Source organism: Suricata suricatta, chromosome 11 (assembly GCF_006229205.1).
Source record: "Suricata suricatta isolate VVHF042 chromosome 11, meerkat_22Aug2017_6uvM2_HiC, whole genome shotgun sequence".
In the NCBI taxonomy this organism is placed as follows: Eukaryota; Metazoa; Chordata; class Mammalia; order Carnivora; family Herpestidae; genus Suricata; species Suricata suricatta.
Window position 1 is genome coordinate 10,724,520 of NC_043710.1, and position 13,483 is coordinate 10,738,002.

Below are 13,483 nucleotides of genomic sequence, written 5' to 3' on the forward strand. Positions count from 1 at the left end.
ACAGATACGCTGTGGATCCTTTAAGACTTGAGATTCCGCAACTTGTAAAAACGCGTTAGGATTCCTGGTTCTCCTATAATAAAGGGGAAATACTTCGTATTTTTATTATTATTGCAACCCCCAAATGGGAATGGTGAGGCTGTGAGGAAAGACCAGCGGCCTGCCTGCCTCGCTGACTGACTTTCTGGAAACGTTTTGTCCTTGCAGTGCAGTTCGAAGGCTCTCTGGGAAAGCTCACGGTTTCTAGTGTGAATAATCCCCGCAAGATGATCGATGCTGTTGTGACATCTCGGAGCGAGGATGATGTAAGTGTCAGCAGATTGTGCTGGTCATCACTCCTGCTCGGGAGGTCACTGTGGGATGGACTCCGGCGTAAGGGGCAGGTTGTTGTCTAACCGGGAACGTTCTCCCCCCGCCCCCCTCCCCATGGCCTGGCTCTCTGGTTTCCTGCACGTGGACAGAGGTCCTAACACCGGCACCCCTAGGGCAGCCGGGCAGGACGGAGGGTGGGGAGTTTTTAAACTGGGTAACTGGCTGCAAACCGCATCAGCTGTTACAGTTTTTAAAATTCCCATTTTTATGTGCTCCTAAGATTTCCCCGAGCTTATCCTCCTCTTTACTGTATCCTGCCATTAGCTTTTGACCAGCTGTGAATTCAGTTTAGTCATTTGTGTGGGTTAGTTCATTGAGCTCCATGACCTTTGTCCAGTTAGTGTTGTTTTAGATTATTGACTTCGGAAATTAGGCTCTCTTCCGGGATTGTCACGAACGGAACGGTATGTGCACACTTAGGAATTACTTTTACAGAAGTGAACAGTTCATACTGAATAGTCTTGTCTTTTTTTAGGAGACGAAAGAAAAGCAGGTTCGGGATAAGAGACGAAAAACCCTTGTCATAATTGAAAAAGTAAGTTTTAGGGGCTCCTGGGTGGCTCAGTCAGTTGAGGGGCTGACTTCAGGTCATGATCTCATCGTTTGTGAGTTTGAGCCCTGTGTCGAGCTCCGTGCTGCCAGCTCAGAGCCTGCAGCCTGCTTCCGATTCTGTGTCTCCCTCCCTCTCTCTCTCTGCCCCTCCCCCACTCGCACTCTGTCTCTCTGTCTCTCGAAAATAAATAAATATTTAAAAAAATTTTTTTAAAGAAATTAAGTTATAGAATCTGTTGCTGTCCTTAGTTTCAAATAAGGAACTGTCAAATGTATGCGTTTGCAAGAAGTCAAAAGTAGGCAGTCAGTGTTCTGTGATTTCAGTTAATGTATTCTCACACGCCTGCTGTATCCCCGAGCGCACGAGGAAAGAGTGTGCCGCACCTCCCAGAAAGAGCACTGCGGCCGCAGTCAGAAGTACTGACCTCTGTCCGCATGTGTTCAGTTAACCGCTGAGTGTTTTAGGGCAGGTCACCTTCTAAGAAAATGGGAATAAATAGTAAGGTTCCACTTGTGAATTAATATAGTTAACTCAGTTTAGGTGTATTTACGGGGTACCCCTTGGATGCTGGGCACTGTGCTGGGTGCTAAGAACAGCGTAGAACCATGTAGGCGATTAATTTGTAAAGTGCACATACCCTGTTGCAAGGCCACGGCGTAACTGGACTGCAGATCACGTCTTCTCTGTTTCTAACTGAACCTGGGACTTGAGGCAGCCTGCTTACCCTTTCTGTGCCGTGACCATTTTCTTCATCTGTGATAAAACGGAGATGATGATAGTCTCTCTCTCCCTGGGCTGTGGAAAGTATTTGGTGAATGAGTACATGCGAAGTGCCTAGCACAGTGCCTGGGACCCAGGAGTAGAGTGCTTGCCGTGTTTATAAATTTGAGGCATCGTTGGGAGCAGCGATAAACATCATTTGTATCAGAATGCTGCTCTTGCTGCTGTACTTTTGCAAAGTGCATAACCTGTCATTACCTCCTGAGTTAGCCGTCAAGGAGGGACAGCAGAAAGGAATTCCTTAAGTCATTGCACTGTGTTTTTCTGGATTTAAAAGAGCTCCTTTTTCCCTCTCAGTCTTCCTACAATTAGTTTTCACCCTTCCGTCTCTACCTGGGGGTCCCAAACCATGACGTTGTGTCCCTGATACTCTGGTCCTGACGCAGCATGCTGTGGCCTGCTTTGTGTCTCACTCAGACCTATAGTCTACTCCTAGACGTGGAGGATTATGAAAGGCGGCACCTCCTCAGTCTGGAGGAAGAGCGGCCGGCCCTGGCGGATGACAGAAAGCACAAAATCTGTAGCATGTACGACAACGTAAGGGGGAGATTGCCTGGACAAGAGAGGTAAGAATTGTACACTCGGTGGGACTCGTGCGGCCAGCTGGCCTCCTCGCTCAGCTGACTTCAGTTTTCCACATTTCTGTCTTTTGGCTAAACTTCCTTACCATCTCAGGAAGCTCAGAGTCTGCCCTTCGGCCATATGCCATATCATATAAAGCATTTCATTATGCTTCCCAGCCAGGGGGAAAAATCTCTTTATTCTGGGTTCATATATTCAACACCTGCTTATTCAGTCTGCTGGGCACCCGAGACGCAGTGGGGAATGTGGTTTGGTTTCTGTGTTTGAGCCTACGAATTTTGCTTGATTATTTTAGCATGTTCAGCCTTGTAATCCTCCTGTGTTATCTTTACCAAGATGAAAAGTACAGACATTTATATTTATGCTTCCTCAGGATTTCCATAGAATACTGTGGAAGCCCGTCAGTCTTCCAGTGAGGACTAAGCTCCTTAATATATCTTTTTATCTGTATCTGTCACTCCTGCCCAGGATCTTGCTAACGGTAAATGTCGTATAAACCCTAAGTGTTTATATCATGAATGCGAGAGGACTCTGTCCTGGGAACTCCATTTCCCTTTGCTCACTCGAGAGAATTGTTGATTCTTCTGAGCCAGGACGCACACAAACCAGAACATAAGAATAAGCACGTTCTCTGCAGCACACCTTTTCTGGAGTTGTGTGGACAAGCAACTGGTTGAATAAATGTGGGTTTGTCCAGAGTTGGGAATGTTAGGTGGCCATCAGATCGATGTAATTGAAGTGTATTTATTGTCATGGAAAAATGTCACAAGAATTTGTTGAGTGAAAAAAGTCAAGTAACAAAGCCACATGAGTTCTGTGGACTCATTTTTTAATGAAAAAAAAAACTGCAGCAAAAAGACTCTTTGAAACTGATAACAGTAGTAATAAAGTTCACTCCAAAATGAATGTTTTTATATCTGTTTTGCTTACATAGGTTTTCAGATTTTGCTGTGTTACCATGTTATTTGTATAGTTACATAAAACCTAAAGAAAACAAATGCTTGTAGTTTGACCAAGTTTTTTTAACCTACATTTCTGAAGTGATGATTTTCTACACTTGTGAAACTTGAGGAAGTTACTATTTACTATTGAGCTGAGAGTCGGAGAAGTAATTCTCACTATTTTGTGGCCCAAGTCATTGTAGGCTGAACCTGAGTGCAGTGGGTTTTGTTTGTTCAGGAACACGTAAGCAGAGAAGGGCGACTCGCACTGTTCTCGCCGACCTAAGGTAGCATCTCCTTCCCCCGCAGGCCAGGCGATGACCACTTTGTACAGATCATGTGCATCCGGAAAGGGAAGAGGATGGTGGCCCGCATTCTTCCTTTCCTCTCCACAGAGCAAGCAGCTGACATTCTCATGACAACGGCCAGGAATCTCCCTTTCCTTATCAAGAAGGACGCGCAAGACGAGGTAATGATCTCCTTGTGGGGCTCTTTCCTTTGGGTCTTCACAGTTGGTGAGAGTTCTAGAATCCACATGGCATCCGAATCTCTTGGGAAGGAGATGATTCAGATCTACTCCCAAGATGCTGAACCAGAATCTACAGAGGAAAGATCAGGGCTTTTGTATATAACACGAGTCCCCAGGTGAATCTGATGCTTGCGAAAATTCGCAAACCTGTGGTCTTGGTTATTTTACTGGATGTAAAGTACCACTCACTGGGCTGCTGTAGGCTTAGTTGAATGGTATCCCACAGGCCAGTGCTTGTAACTTCAAATTGTCATGATCTAAACTAGGCTGGAATTTGCGGTGCCTGGGTGGCTCAGTCAGTTAAGCATCTGACTTCAGCTCAGGACATGATCTCATGGTTCATGGGTTTGAGTCCTGCCTCAGGCTCTGTGCTGACAGCTCAGAGCCTAGAGCCTGCTTCAGATTCTGTCTCCTTTCTCTGCTCTTCCCCCACTCACACTGTCTCTCTCACTCAAAAAATGACCAAATGTTTTTTTAAACATTTAAACTAGGCTGGAATTTGAAACATGGTTTTGAAGGTTATAGGTTAACTCTTGGTAAGAATTGCTCTTTGCTTGTCCTTGATGTAACACTTGAAAGATTAGCAATATTTAGAATAGTCTTAAGATCAGAGCAAGAAGTTGATAAGGGTAGCACAAAGGGCAGTCATTACTAAGTGTGAGGTTCAGAATGTTAGAATGCATGAGTGAGCCTGGTAAAACAGACTGTGAGTTGGTTGTAACAAACTGGTGATGGCCCACAGAAAACGTGACGCCAGGGTCCCCTGTGAGTGGTGCAGCATGCAAGAGTTGAAAACTACATCTTCTGAAATAGTAACTGCTTCTGAGTTGAAAATTTTCTCCTGAAGTTGTAGCACCTGCAGAAGAAATGAATGCAAAGTGGAGGCTTCATCATTAGGAAAAGTGAAGTGGGATGAGACATACATTTTTTAAGGATTTCAAGAAGGAAAAATGGATTGGAGTAAAGTTTAAGGAATTGAGGTTTAGCCTTGAAAATCTAAGCAGGACTGAAAGCAACAGCTCCCTTGGCAGCATATAGATTGTTCTAGGCCATGAGGCGGGCACTCTGTCTTAGAGGAACTCGTCGGTGGAAACAACTTTGGGAGAGCTTTATTCATTCAGCAAATACTTATTGAGCAGCTCTGTGTACCAGGCACTACTTAAATTTTTTTTTCTTTTTTTCATGTTTTTATTTATTTTTGAGAGAGCAGGGGAGGGTGAGAGAGGAGACACAGAATCCGAAGACAGGCCTCAGGATCTGAGCTAGCTGTTAGCACAGAGCCTGATGCGGGGCTCGAACCCACAAACCGTGAGATCGTGACCTGAGCTGAAGTTGGATGTTTAACCAACTGAGCCACCCAGGTGCCCCATACCAGGCACTATTTTAGGTCCCAGAAATGTAGCACCTAGAGCTAGGTCCTGGGAGCTAGGAATTCAAAGATGCTTGCCTGAATGGAGGTACCTGCTAATGAGGAAAACTTGATTAACTGCAGAGGCTGAGTTTTCACCTATATGCATTAAAGAGTCATAGACCACTTCTCCAAATAGCATTTCTTGAAGTAATAACTAGCAGATCTGAGGCATAAAATATGCAAGGCAATCATGGGATATCTTGGGCCAGAAAGTAAGGAAGCTAAATGATTACTGGGGTCCCATGGAAAATTGCACAAACCAAACTAAAAGGGCTCCTTGTCCAAAAATTTGCATCAGAAAGAAAAATTATAGCAATGGATTGAAATATGTTAAATATATTTAATGAATTCATAATGATGCCAAAAAATAATATTAATCACCTTCAGTGAACTAGTCAACTGCTAGGCCATCCAGAGCTCATTATTCTGAAAATGGGTAAATTTCTAAATTCTAAAGAGAATCAAATCTTTATCCTGCCTTACCATTACAGCCAAGCGTCATGTAACCAAAAAGTCGGTATCAGAAAGTTCATCATGGAATTTCAGCTAATAAGTGCAAAAGAAATGATCAAATTAGAGAATCACCACCTTACAACCCCTACTAACCCAGCCCGTCAGTCTGGACAGCAGTGTGTGCTGCTGCAAAAGGCATTAGGCAGCCGTGGATGGGAACTTCACTGCGGTTGGGGCAGCAGACGCCTGATCGCTAAGGGACGACCACACACTGTGCTTCCCGACATGCCTGTGCTTCCCGACATGCCGCAGGGGAAGGCACACAGTGTTCCTGTCCTCGCCTTCCCCCGGGGCACTTAAATTTGATTTAACCAAACTTCTGATTCTGACCATCAGGTTTTGGTGTTTTGTTTTTGTTTTTTTAGAAAGACATGCTAGTAAATCCTGTTAAGTGACCTCACAGAGGTGCAAATAGCTAAACCCAAAGTATGGGACAGATGACCCTGTTTCTTCAACAACTAAATAGCAGAAGAAAAGGAAACAGGCAGTGGGCACAGGACCTATTCACAGGTTTCTTTTTTCTTTTTTTTTTTTTTCTTTTTTGAGTGAGTGCAGTGAGGGAGGGGGCACAGAGCCCAACACAAGGTTCAAACTCGAACACGTGAGGTCATGACTGGGGCCAAAATCAATGGTCAGACACTCAACCAACTGAGCCACACAGGTGCCGCCCACCCCCCTCCCCGCCCCCCATTCACATTTTTAAAAGCCTTACCAACCAGATGCAATGTCTGGGTCTTGTTAGAATCACGATTAGAGAAAGTCAACTGCTAAAAGACATTTAAAAAAATTTTTTTTTAGATGTTTTTTATTTATTTTTGAGAGACAGAGACAGCGTGAGCAGGGGGGAGTCAGAGAAAGAGGGAGATACAGAATCTGAAACAGGCTTCAGGCTCTGAGCTAGCTGTCAGCAAGAGCCCGACCCGGGGCTCAAACCCACAAACCGTGAGATCATGACCTAAACCGAAGCCGGACGCTTAACCGACTGAGCCACCCAGGCGCCCCAAGACATTTTTAAGTCAAGAAATTCAAATTTGGAGATTTAATTTTGGTAGGTGTCATGATACATCAAGAGATCTTGTTAGAGATCCAAACTAGAGTATTTATGGATGAAATGATGTAGATTTAATAAGATCGGCAGGATGTTGATGATTTAACTCTTGTTGAAGCTGGGTGATGGGTACACAGACTTCATCATACACTTGTTCATCCTTTTATGTATGATAAAAATGCTTTCGTTGTTAAAGGTTTGTTTATGAAGACTAATAGATCATAAATAGGCTGCTTTTGAATGCTATCTTTGAATGCCGTCTACAGTAACACCGGCCATCATTTTTTATGCCGTGGGCCCTGAGTGCTAGGAGCACCTTGATTCCCTTGCCTGTGTCAGAGCAGCGCTGTATTTTTACCCTCTAGTCTGGGCCTCGGGGCTAAAAGGAGTGAAGGGCTTACAGGCCAGAATTCAAGGGCCTTGGATTCTGGTGCTTTCTGTTAGCTGTGTCCCTCTGAACACCCGAGCTCCTTTACATTTAGCTTGTCTAATCTGTGAAAATTGGATTATCATTTCTCCATTTCCTCACTGAGCTTTTATAAAGATGAAACAAGATCCAGTGAGGTCTGAAAGTACTTCTGGGTGGTTCTAGGGCTCGGGATTTACCTGTGTCACGTGCTTCTCACGGTGTACTCGGCCTCCCCACTCAGCCTTAGATCCCTGAAGGCCTCTCCTGTTTACCATCTCATTTTGACCCACGGTGCCCGACACCTCGCAGGCATTTCAGTATTTGTAGAAGGAATTAAAATACTGATATCTTATCATGAATCTTGCCGTGGGAGAAGTGATTTTACACCCTTGGCTCACACAGGTCATGCTTCCTGTGCAAACTGGGTTTTTAAACGTTCTCAGTAGGCAGCTCCTAATCCATTGTTAAGACCCAGCGGTACCTGCTAGACGCTGCAGCCCTTTTTTGTTACAGCTTGCCTGAGGCCCTTAGCGCATAGCTGAGCACGCCCTCTCGTCCGCACCCACGGGCGAGAGTTGCCAGGATGTAATGCTTTTCTCTGTGTTTTGCAGGTGCTGCCATGTTTACTGGGTCCCTTCTCCCTCCTGCTCTATCACCTTCCGTCAGTGACTGTCACCAGCCTTCTGCAACAGCTAATGAACCTACCTCAGAGCGCGGCTGCGCCGGCGCCCTCTAACCCTCACCTCGCTGCTGTGCTCCAGAACAAGGTGCTCGTGCGCTCCTTTGCCCCTGAGCTAACTTGGAGTTGTGCAGACAGATAATGGCTGCTGTGGTGTGGCAGCTTGCAGAAGAAAGGCTTCCTTCAGTCAGGAGTTACATTAGCTCCTAGGGACAGAGGCTAGAAAGAACCATGGTTTCAACCAGGTGGGCTTTTCTGTGTCTCACGTGGAACAGCTCTGGCATGGCGTCCATGTTGTCCTCAGGGACACAGGCTCCTTTGGTTCGCGACCCTTGGGCTCCGTGCCCAATTGTTGAATTCAAGGTTCCACTTTGCATCAGGAAGAGAAGTGTGTGCAGAGGGGAAAACGCTGGATATTTGCCGTCTGTCTGCCTTGTTCGGACCTGTTCCAGGGGTTCTAACCAGCAGCCTCGGTGGCCAGGTTCTACCCTGCCACACATCAGTGCAGAGAAGGCTGGGAAACACCTTTCGGTTCACAGCCGTGGGACCTCAGACAAAATCAGGGCTCTCTCATGAGGACGAGCTCGTGCTGGGTCGGAAATCCCACTCTTGGTCAGGAGACTAAATAGTCGAACATCCCATTTCATATTTTATTTACATCAGCTTGACGATCCAGAGACAGCGCAGGGGAAGCCTAACATAGGAGAGAGGATGCGGGCTCTCGGCAGGTTTCCATTCCTTGCCTGCCATTTTCTAGGCTTATGATGCCGAACGGATGATTTTACCTTGCTGAGCCCATTTCCTGACCTGGACGTGGAGGGGATAAGGTCAAGTCCAGAGCTGTCCTGTTACTCAGATGAGCGCACCACTGTGACCTTCGGTGTCACGCCTTTCCACACTGGGCACATGTGCTGGCAGAGAGAGAGTAGTGTCGAGGCCTCTCTTCCCCTCGCACCTGAAAACCCACCAAAGCGTGACTGTGGGCGGTCCCTCCAAGGCCAAGAGGTGACCGTGCTCCAGGGTCAGATGATGGGCGTTCTGGAGTGCTGGCTTGTGGGCCTTCCACGTTTTTTGGTCTATGAGTTTGAACGTTGATAAAGGCCATGGAAAACTGTGGAGTCAGACGAGATTCTATGTATAGCCCAGGGTTGTTTTTCTGACAGTAACACAAAGTTGTCCTCTGTGAGGTGAACTCAGAAAGCTGGGATTCCCTTCCGGTCCATTGCAGCCACAACTCCTACATTTAACCTCCTGCCACGAGTCCCCGTTTGTGTCTCATTCTGCGCCCCTGCAGACTGCCCGTGTCCTGTTACTGCCCACCGGATGAAACAGATCTTTAATCTCTAAAGCCTGTTGCCAAATTAGAGATGTGGATAAGTCATGCATCCTTTTTCTGTTTTTAATGTCTTGTCTAAGCCTTTATTATGTCCAGTGTGCGTATCCTTTGTTAAGGAAAGTTTTTAAGGAGATTTAAGGAAATCTCTTCATATTCTGATCGTGATCGCTTCAGTTACCTTTCTTTGTCCATTTTCCCACCTGTCTTAACATTGTTTTTTAGTATTTAGTATTTCTCCTTACCTTTTCTGTGAACTTTAAATTTCTGTATCCAGGTTTGTCTTCGATTTTCTTTTTTAATCCATTTCCATTTCAGTAAAGAGGAGGGAGTCGAACCCTTAGCACATTGTCCGTGGCAGGGAACATGAGCTTCTCTCTCGGCAGGGTGGGCAAGCAGAGAGGGCGCTCGGTGCTGGGCCCCGGGACGTGCCCTCTCGTGGAGGGTGCCTGTCGCTGCTCTGCCGGAAGCGGGGCGGGAGAGGGACTCGCAGCCTCCCAGGTCACGGTTGTCTGCCGTTTGCCCCATTTCGCAGCACGGCGACGGGGTCCTTTGACCTGGTGCTGTTCCCCATCTCGTAGCGGGTTCCCCTGCGGTGGTGGTGGAGGACTGGATGCGGTGCTGAACTTGAGTCCCTCTGTCTCCTCTTGCAGTTTGGCCTGTCGCTGCTCCTCGTCATCCTGAGCCGTGGGGAAGACCTGCAGAGTTCAGACCCTGCTGCAGAATCCACACACAGCGCCCAGTGGTCAGTGGGGACTGCGTTTCTCTTTTCACCATCTTGCAGAATAATCTTCTGTTCTTTTTCTTACATTGTCCTTACTGTTTTTACCGGTTTACCTTTCAGGACAGAGGTGATGTTCATGGCAACCCGAGAACTTCTGCGGATTCCCCAAGCAGCCCTGGCCAAGCCGATCTCGATACCCACAAACCTGGTGTCCCTCTTTTCTCGCTATGTTGATCGACAGAAACTGAACTTGCTGGAGACAAAGCTGCAGTAAGTCTGAAACAGGAGAGTCCCGCATCTTACTAGAGTTGGCACTTTAGAAGTCACGAGGAGGAGGTCAGGGGCCTGGGGCCGCATGTAGTGGAAGACGGTAGAGACTCCTGTCAGATCTCTGAGCATCTGCCAGGCCCCAGGCCCCGTACCGGGAGCAGCGGCCCCTCAGAGCTCACTAAATAAGGGTAGAGAGGTTGCGGGCGTTGTGTTACGAGAATTCTAACAAGCGTGTGACTGATGCAAACAATTGCCTTCTGTTTTAACTCATTCACACAAGTTTCCTTTCTCTCTTTCTTTATACCCGTAGGCTAGTTCAGGGGATACGATAAAAGATCTCCACATGTGTCCTGTACCTCCTTTTGGCTGCCTCCTGCACTGCCGCCATCACAAGGGAGTGGTTTTAATGAGGGAGGGAAGGTAGCTTATTCCCCAAAGCGTCTTGTGGGCCCGGCTCCCGTCCGCGGGGGTTGCCTCTGAATGCCAGGTGTCCCCCACCGCTCTGTGAAAGTTGGCTGGGTGACACTTCTGCTGGTTTCTTCTTACTTCTGTGTCACAGTTCTGCATGTCCTGCTCTCTCTCAAGTCTTCTCAATTTTGCATTTTCTTTGCCCTAGAGACACAATTATAATCTCTCCCTTTGCCCCACCACCACCGCTCCGGATCAGAGGAGACTAGCCTGCCAAAGGGTTCCTTCCCTCATCCTGTTAAAGCTTCTTTCATTGCCCAGTATTAATACGACTATAGGAGAACCGATCAAGTAGAAACCAACGTATGCGTGTGCGCACACGCCCCCGCTCCAGAGGACCCTTAGGGAACGAGTTTTAGACTAAAATATGTAGTTGACACGTCACTCCTCTAAAAACCAGCTGATAATATTTTTAATCTGTTTCTAGTCCATCCTGTAATTAATTTGGCGGGTTCTACTTGTTTTAATAATAAATGCAGGGTATGCAGCACGTTAATAAAGTCACAACTCTGAATTGGTGACACCCAGCTCTAGGCTGAGAAGTCCTGTCTCGTCCCCGCCGTGCTTCCCTGTGTCTGTCCACCTCCGTGAAACCGCACACGGTGGAGCCCTTTTCCCGCTGCAGCGGCGGTGCCCTGGGCCTGTCCCCTCCACAACCGCGAGGTGCCCCCGACGAACTGGACGAGAGCCTGCGTCCGCAGCGCAGCGTTTGCACACTCGCTCTGTCTTCCTGAGACGTCAGAAAGCCACGCTTCTACTTCCCTGTCCCCCGTTTGAGCCGGCGTCGTGGGCGGCAACCTCCCGTGGCAGCCACGGAAGCCGAGTCTGGCTCGCCTTGCCCTGCAGGCCCCTCCACACCACGGACACAACCGCCATCCCTCCCCGTCCCCCCCTCCCCAGGCCGCCAGGGGCCCGGCTCCGTGTCCCAGCAGCACAGCCCGCCGTGTCCTCTGCACCTGTCCCCATCCCGCACAGCAGCCACGTGGGCCGAGGGCTTTGATCCCGAGGGATGACAGCCCTCGAGACCGTTGAACCAGAGTCCGTTTCTCATGACACCCTGGTTACACTGTGTGCTCTTCTCACCTGTTCAGTGTGAGTGGGGGGACACCTTGCGATATTCAAGGAGAATCGACATTTTGCACATACACCTATTGTACAACCATAAAGCCCTCCATTAGAGCCGGCTGTCCTCGCTGTCCATCTGTCTGTCCCCGTCCCGTGGCCCCGGCCCCAGCAGCTGCTCGCGGTGACACAACCCAGTGCCCTCCGCCCTCCCCCACTGACTGTTTCCACCACGCGCCTCTCCTCCCCCCCCCACAACTGATCAAGTGAATACTTGACTATTATTTCTTCCTTTCTGTGCTTTATCTTTTTTGTTTGGTTCTAATTAATAAAAATTAAAGTTTCTAAATTTACATTTTTATAGGGTATTGTAAATAAAAACAAATTGTATACTTGAAAAACTGTGTTTGCGTTTATGCTTTGTGTTCCTTCCTGTCTGAATTTGTATGATTTCACGTGGGTCTCCAGCCCCTTGAGACGGCCTGGCAAACCTCCCGTTGTTAGGGGCTGGCGAGGGCTCTACCTGTTCGGTGTGGTGAGGGGCACAGAGCACACTCTTCTGTGGATGTGGTAACTTCTCTTGAAAAACGAGGTGCGTTGAATGCTCCCCCGCCCACCCTTTCACTACAAACCCGGTTCGCCCGCCCGAGGTAGGCGCACTGCCTCCTGTGGCTTCAGGAGGCTCCCTGCAGCCCATTTTGGCCTAAAGCCTCCGTGGCTGCTGCCTCCCGACTTCCATCACACGAGTGGCCTCCGCAGAGGAGACAGAGAAGAGGTGATAATTCTTTGTAGTAAATCTGTGTTAATTACCTCAGACTTGGGTGTTATTTTTACCCTAACACGCCCCGGATGGGAGACCCAGCAGGCCGTCTCCCCTCACTCCCCTCCTGGTGGTGTGAGGACTGCGATTTCTGGCCCGAGAGGGATTGTCTGGTCCCCGTTGGGTCTGGGTGACGCCCGGCAGCAGAGGCTCTGAGAGCCATCGGAGAACCAGGCCGGACTCTCCGCCCCCTCCATCGGGACAAGTGCACACGCCCTCCGGGAAAACGGTGGTTCTCTTTGTTTCTGTGCTTCTGCACTTAGCTGCTTGGCTCAGCAGTAACCAGGGAGACCTTCCGTTTTAGGTGGGAGACTTCAAACTAGAGAAATTTTAAAGGATAGGGAGATCTTTATTTTTTTTTCCACAAAATGTTTTTTTTTATTAATATCAAGGTAAAATTTATAATACAGAATAATATTACTAAAATAAAAGGCAATTTCATAATGATACAGGGGTCAGTTCATAAAGAGAACTAAGTATTTATGTCTAAATAACAACTTCAGGATATATAAGCAATTACCGATAAAGATGCAAGGAGAAATAGACAAATCCACAATTATAGTCAGTGATTGCAATACTCCCTTGATAATTGACTGAACAAGTAGACAGAATATTGGTAAAAATCTAGAATACTATAGCAAACTATAACCAGTTTTACTTAATTGACATTTATGGAGTAATACACTAACAAGAGCGAAACACATTCTTTTTAAGTGAGCACAGAACATTTACCACGATAGACCACATTCTGGGCCATAATACTTAAATCTTTAAATTTAAAGGAATTAAAGTCTCATAAATTACATTCCCTGACCAAAATACAGATGAATTAGAAATTAATAACAAAAATTTCCCCAAATATTTGAAACTAAATGGCACACTTAAAAGTAACCCACAGATGAAAGAAGAAATCAGAAGTGATATTGGAAAACATTTTGAACTGAATAAAAATGAAAACAGCATATCAAAATTTGTAGGATGCCACTAAC

At 47.2% G+C, this 13,483-nt stretch overlaps 1 protein-coding gene across 3 annotated transcripts in view; it reads left to right on the forward strand.

The window, feature by feature from the left end:
• The window catches only part of PATL1 (PAT1 homolog 1, processing body mRNA decay factor), a 30,730-nt gene extending 18,703 nt beyond the window's left edge, over nt 1–12,027 (forward strand). For 2 of the 3 annotated variants that reach the window (XM_029956282.1, XM_029956280.1), the window contains 8 exons: nt 208–305; nt 848–907; nt 2,123–2,271; nt 3,538–3,697; nt 7,750–7,905; nt 9,804–9,895; nt 9,995–10,144; nt 11,092–12,027. In XM_029956282.1, the coding sequence (XP_029812142.1) occupies nt 208–305; nt 848–907; nt 2,123–2,271; nt 3,538–3,697; nt 7,750–7,905; nt 9,804–9,895; nt 9,995–10,144; nt 11,092–11,125 (899 nt within the window). In that variant the 3' untranslated portion in view covers nt 11,126–12,027. Of the gene's footprint in view, nt 1–207; nt 306–847; nt 908–2,122; nt 2,272–3,537; nt 3,698–7,749; nt 7,906–9,803; nt 9,896–9,994; nt 10,145–10,454 lie in introns of all 3 variants that reach the window. The other variant, XM_029956281.1, reaches the window with a different exon arrangement.
• Nucleotides 12,028–13,483: the final 1,456 nt, after the last annotated feature.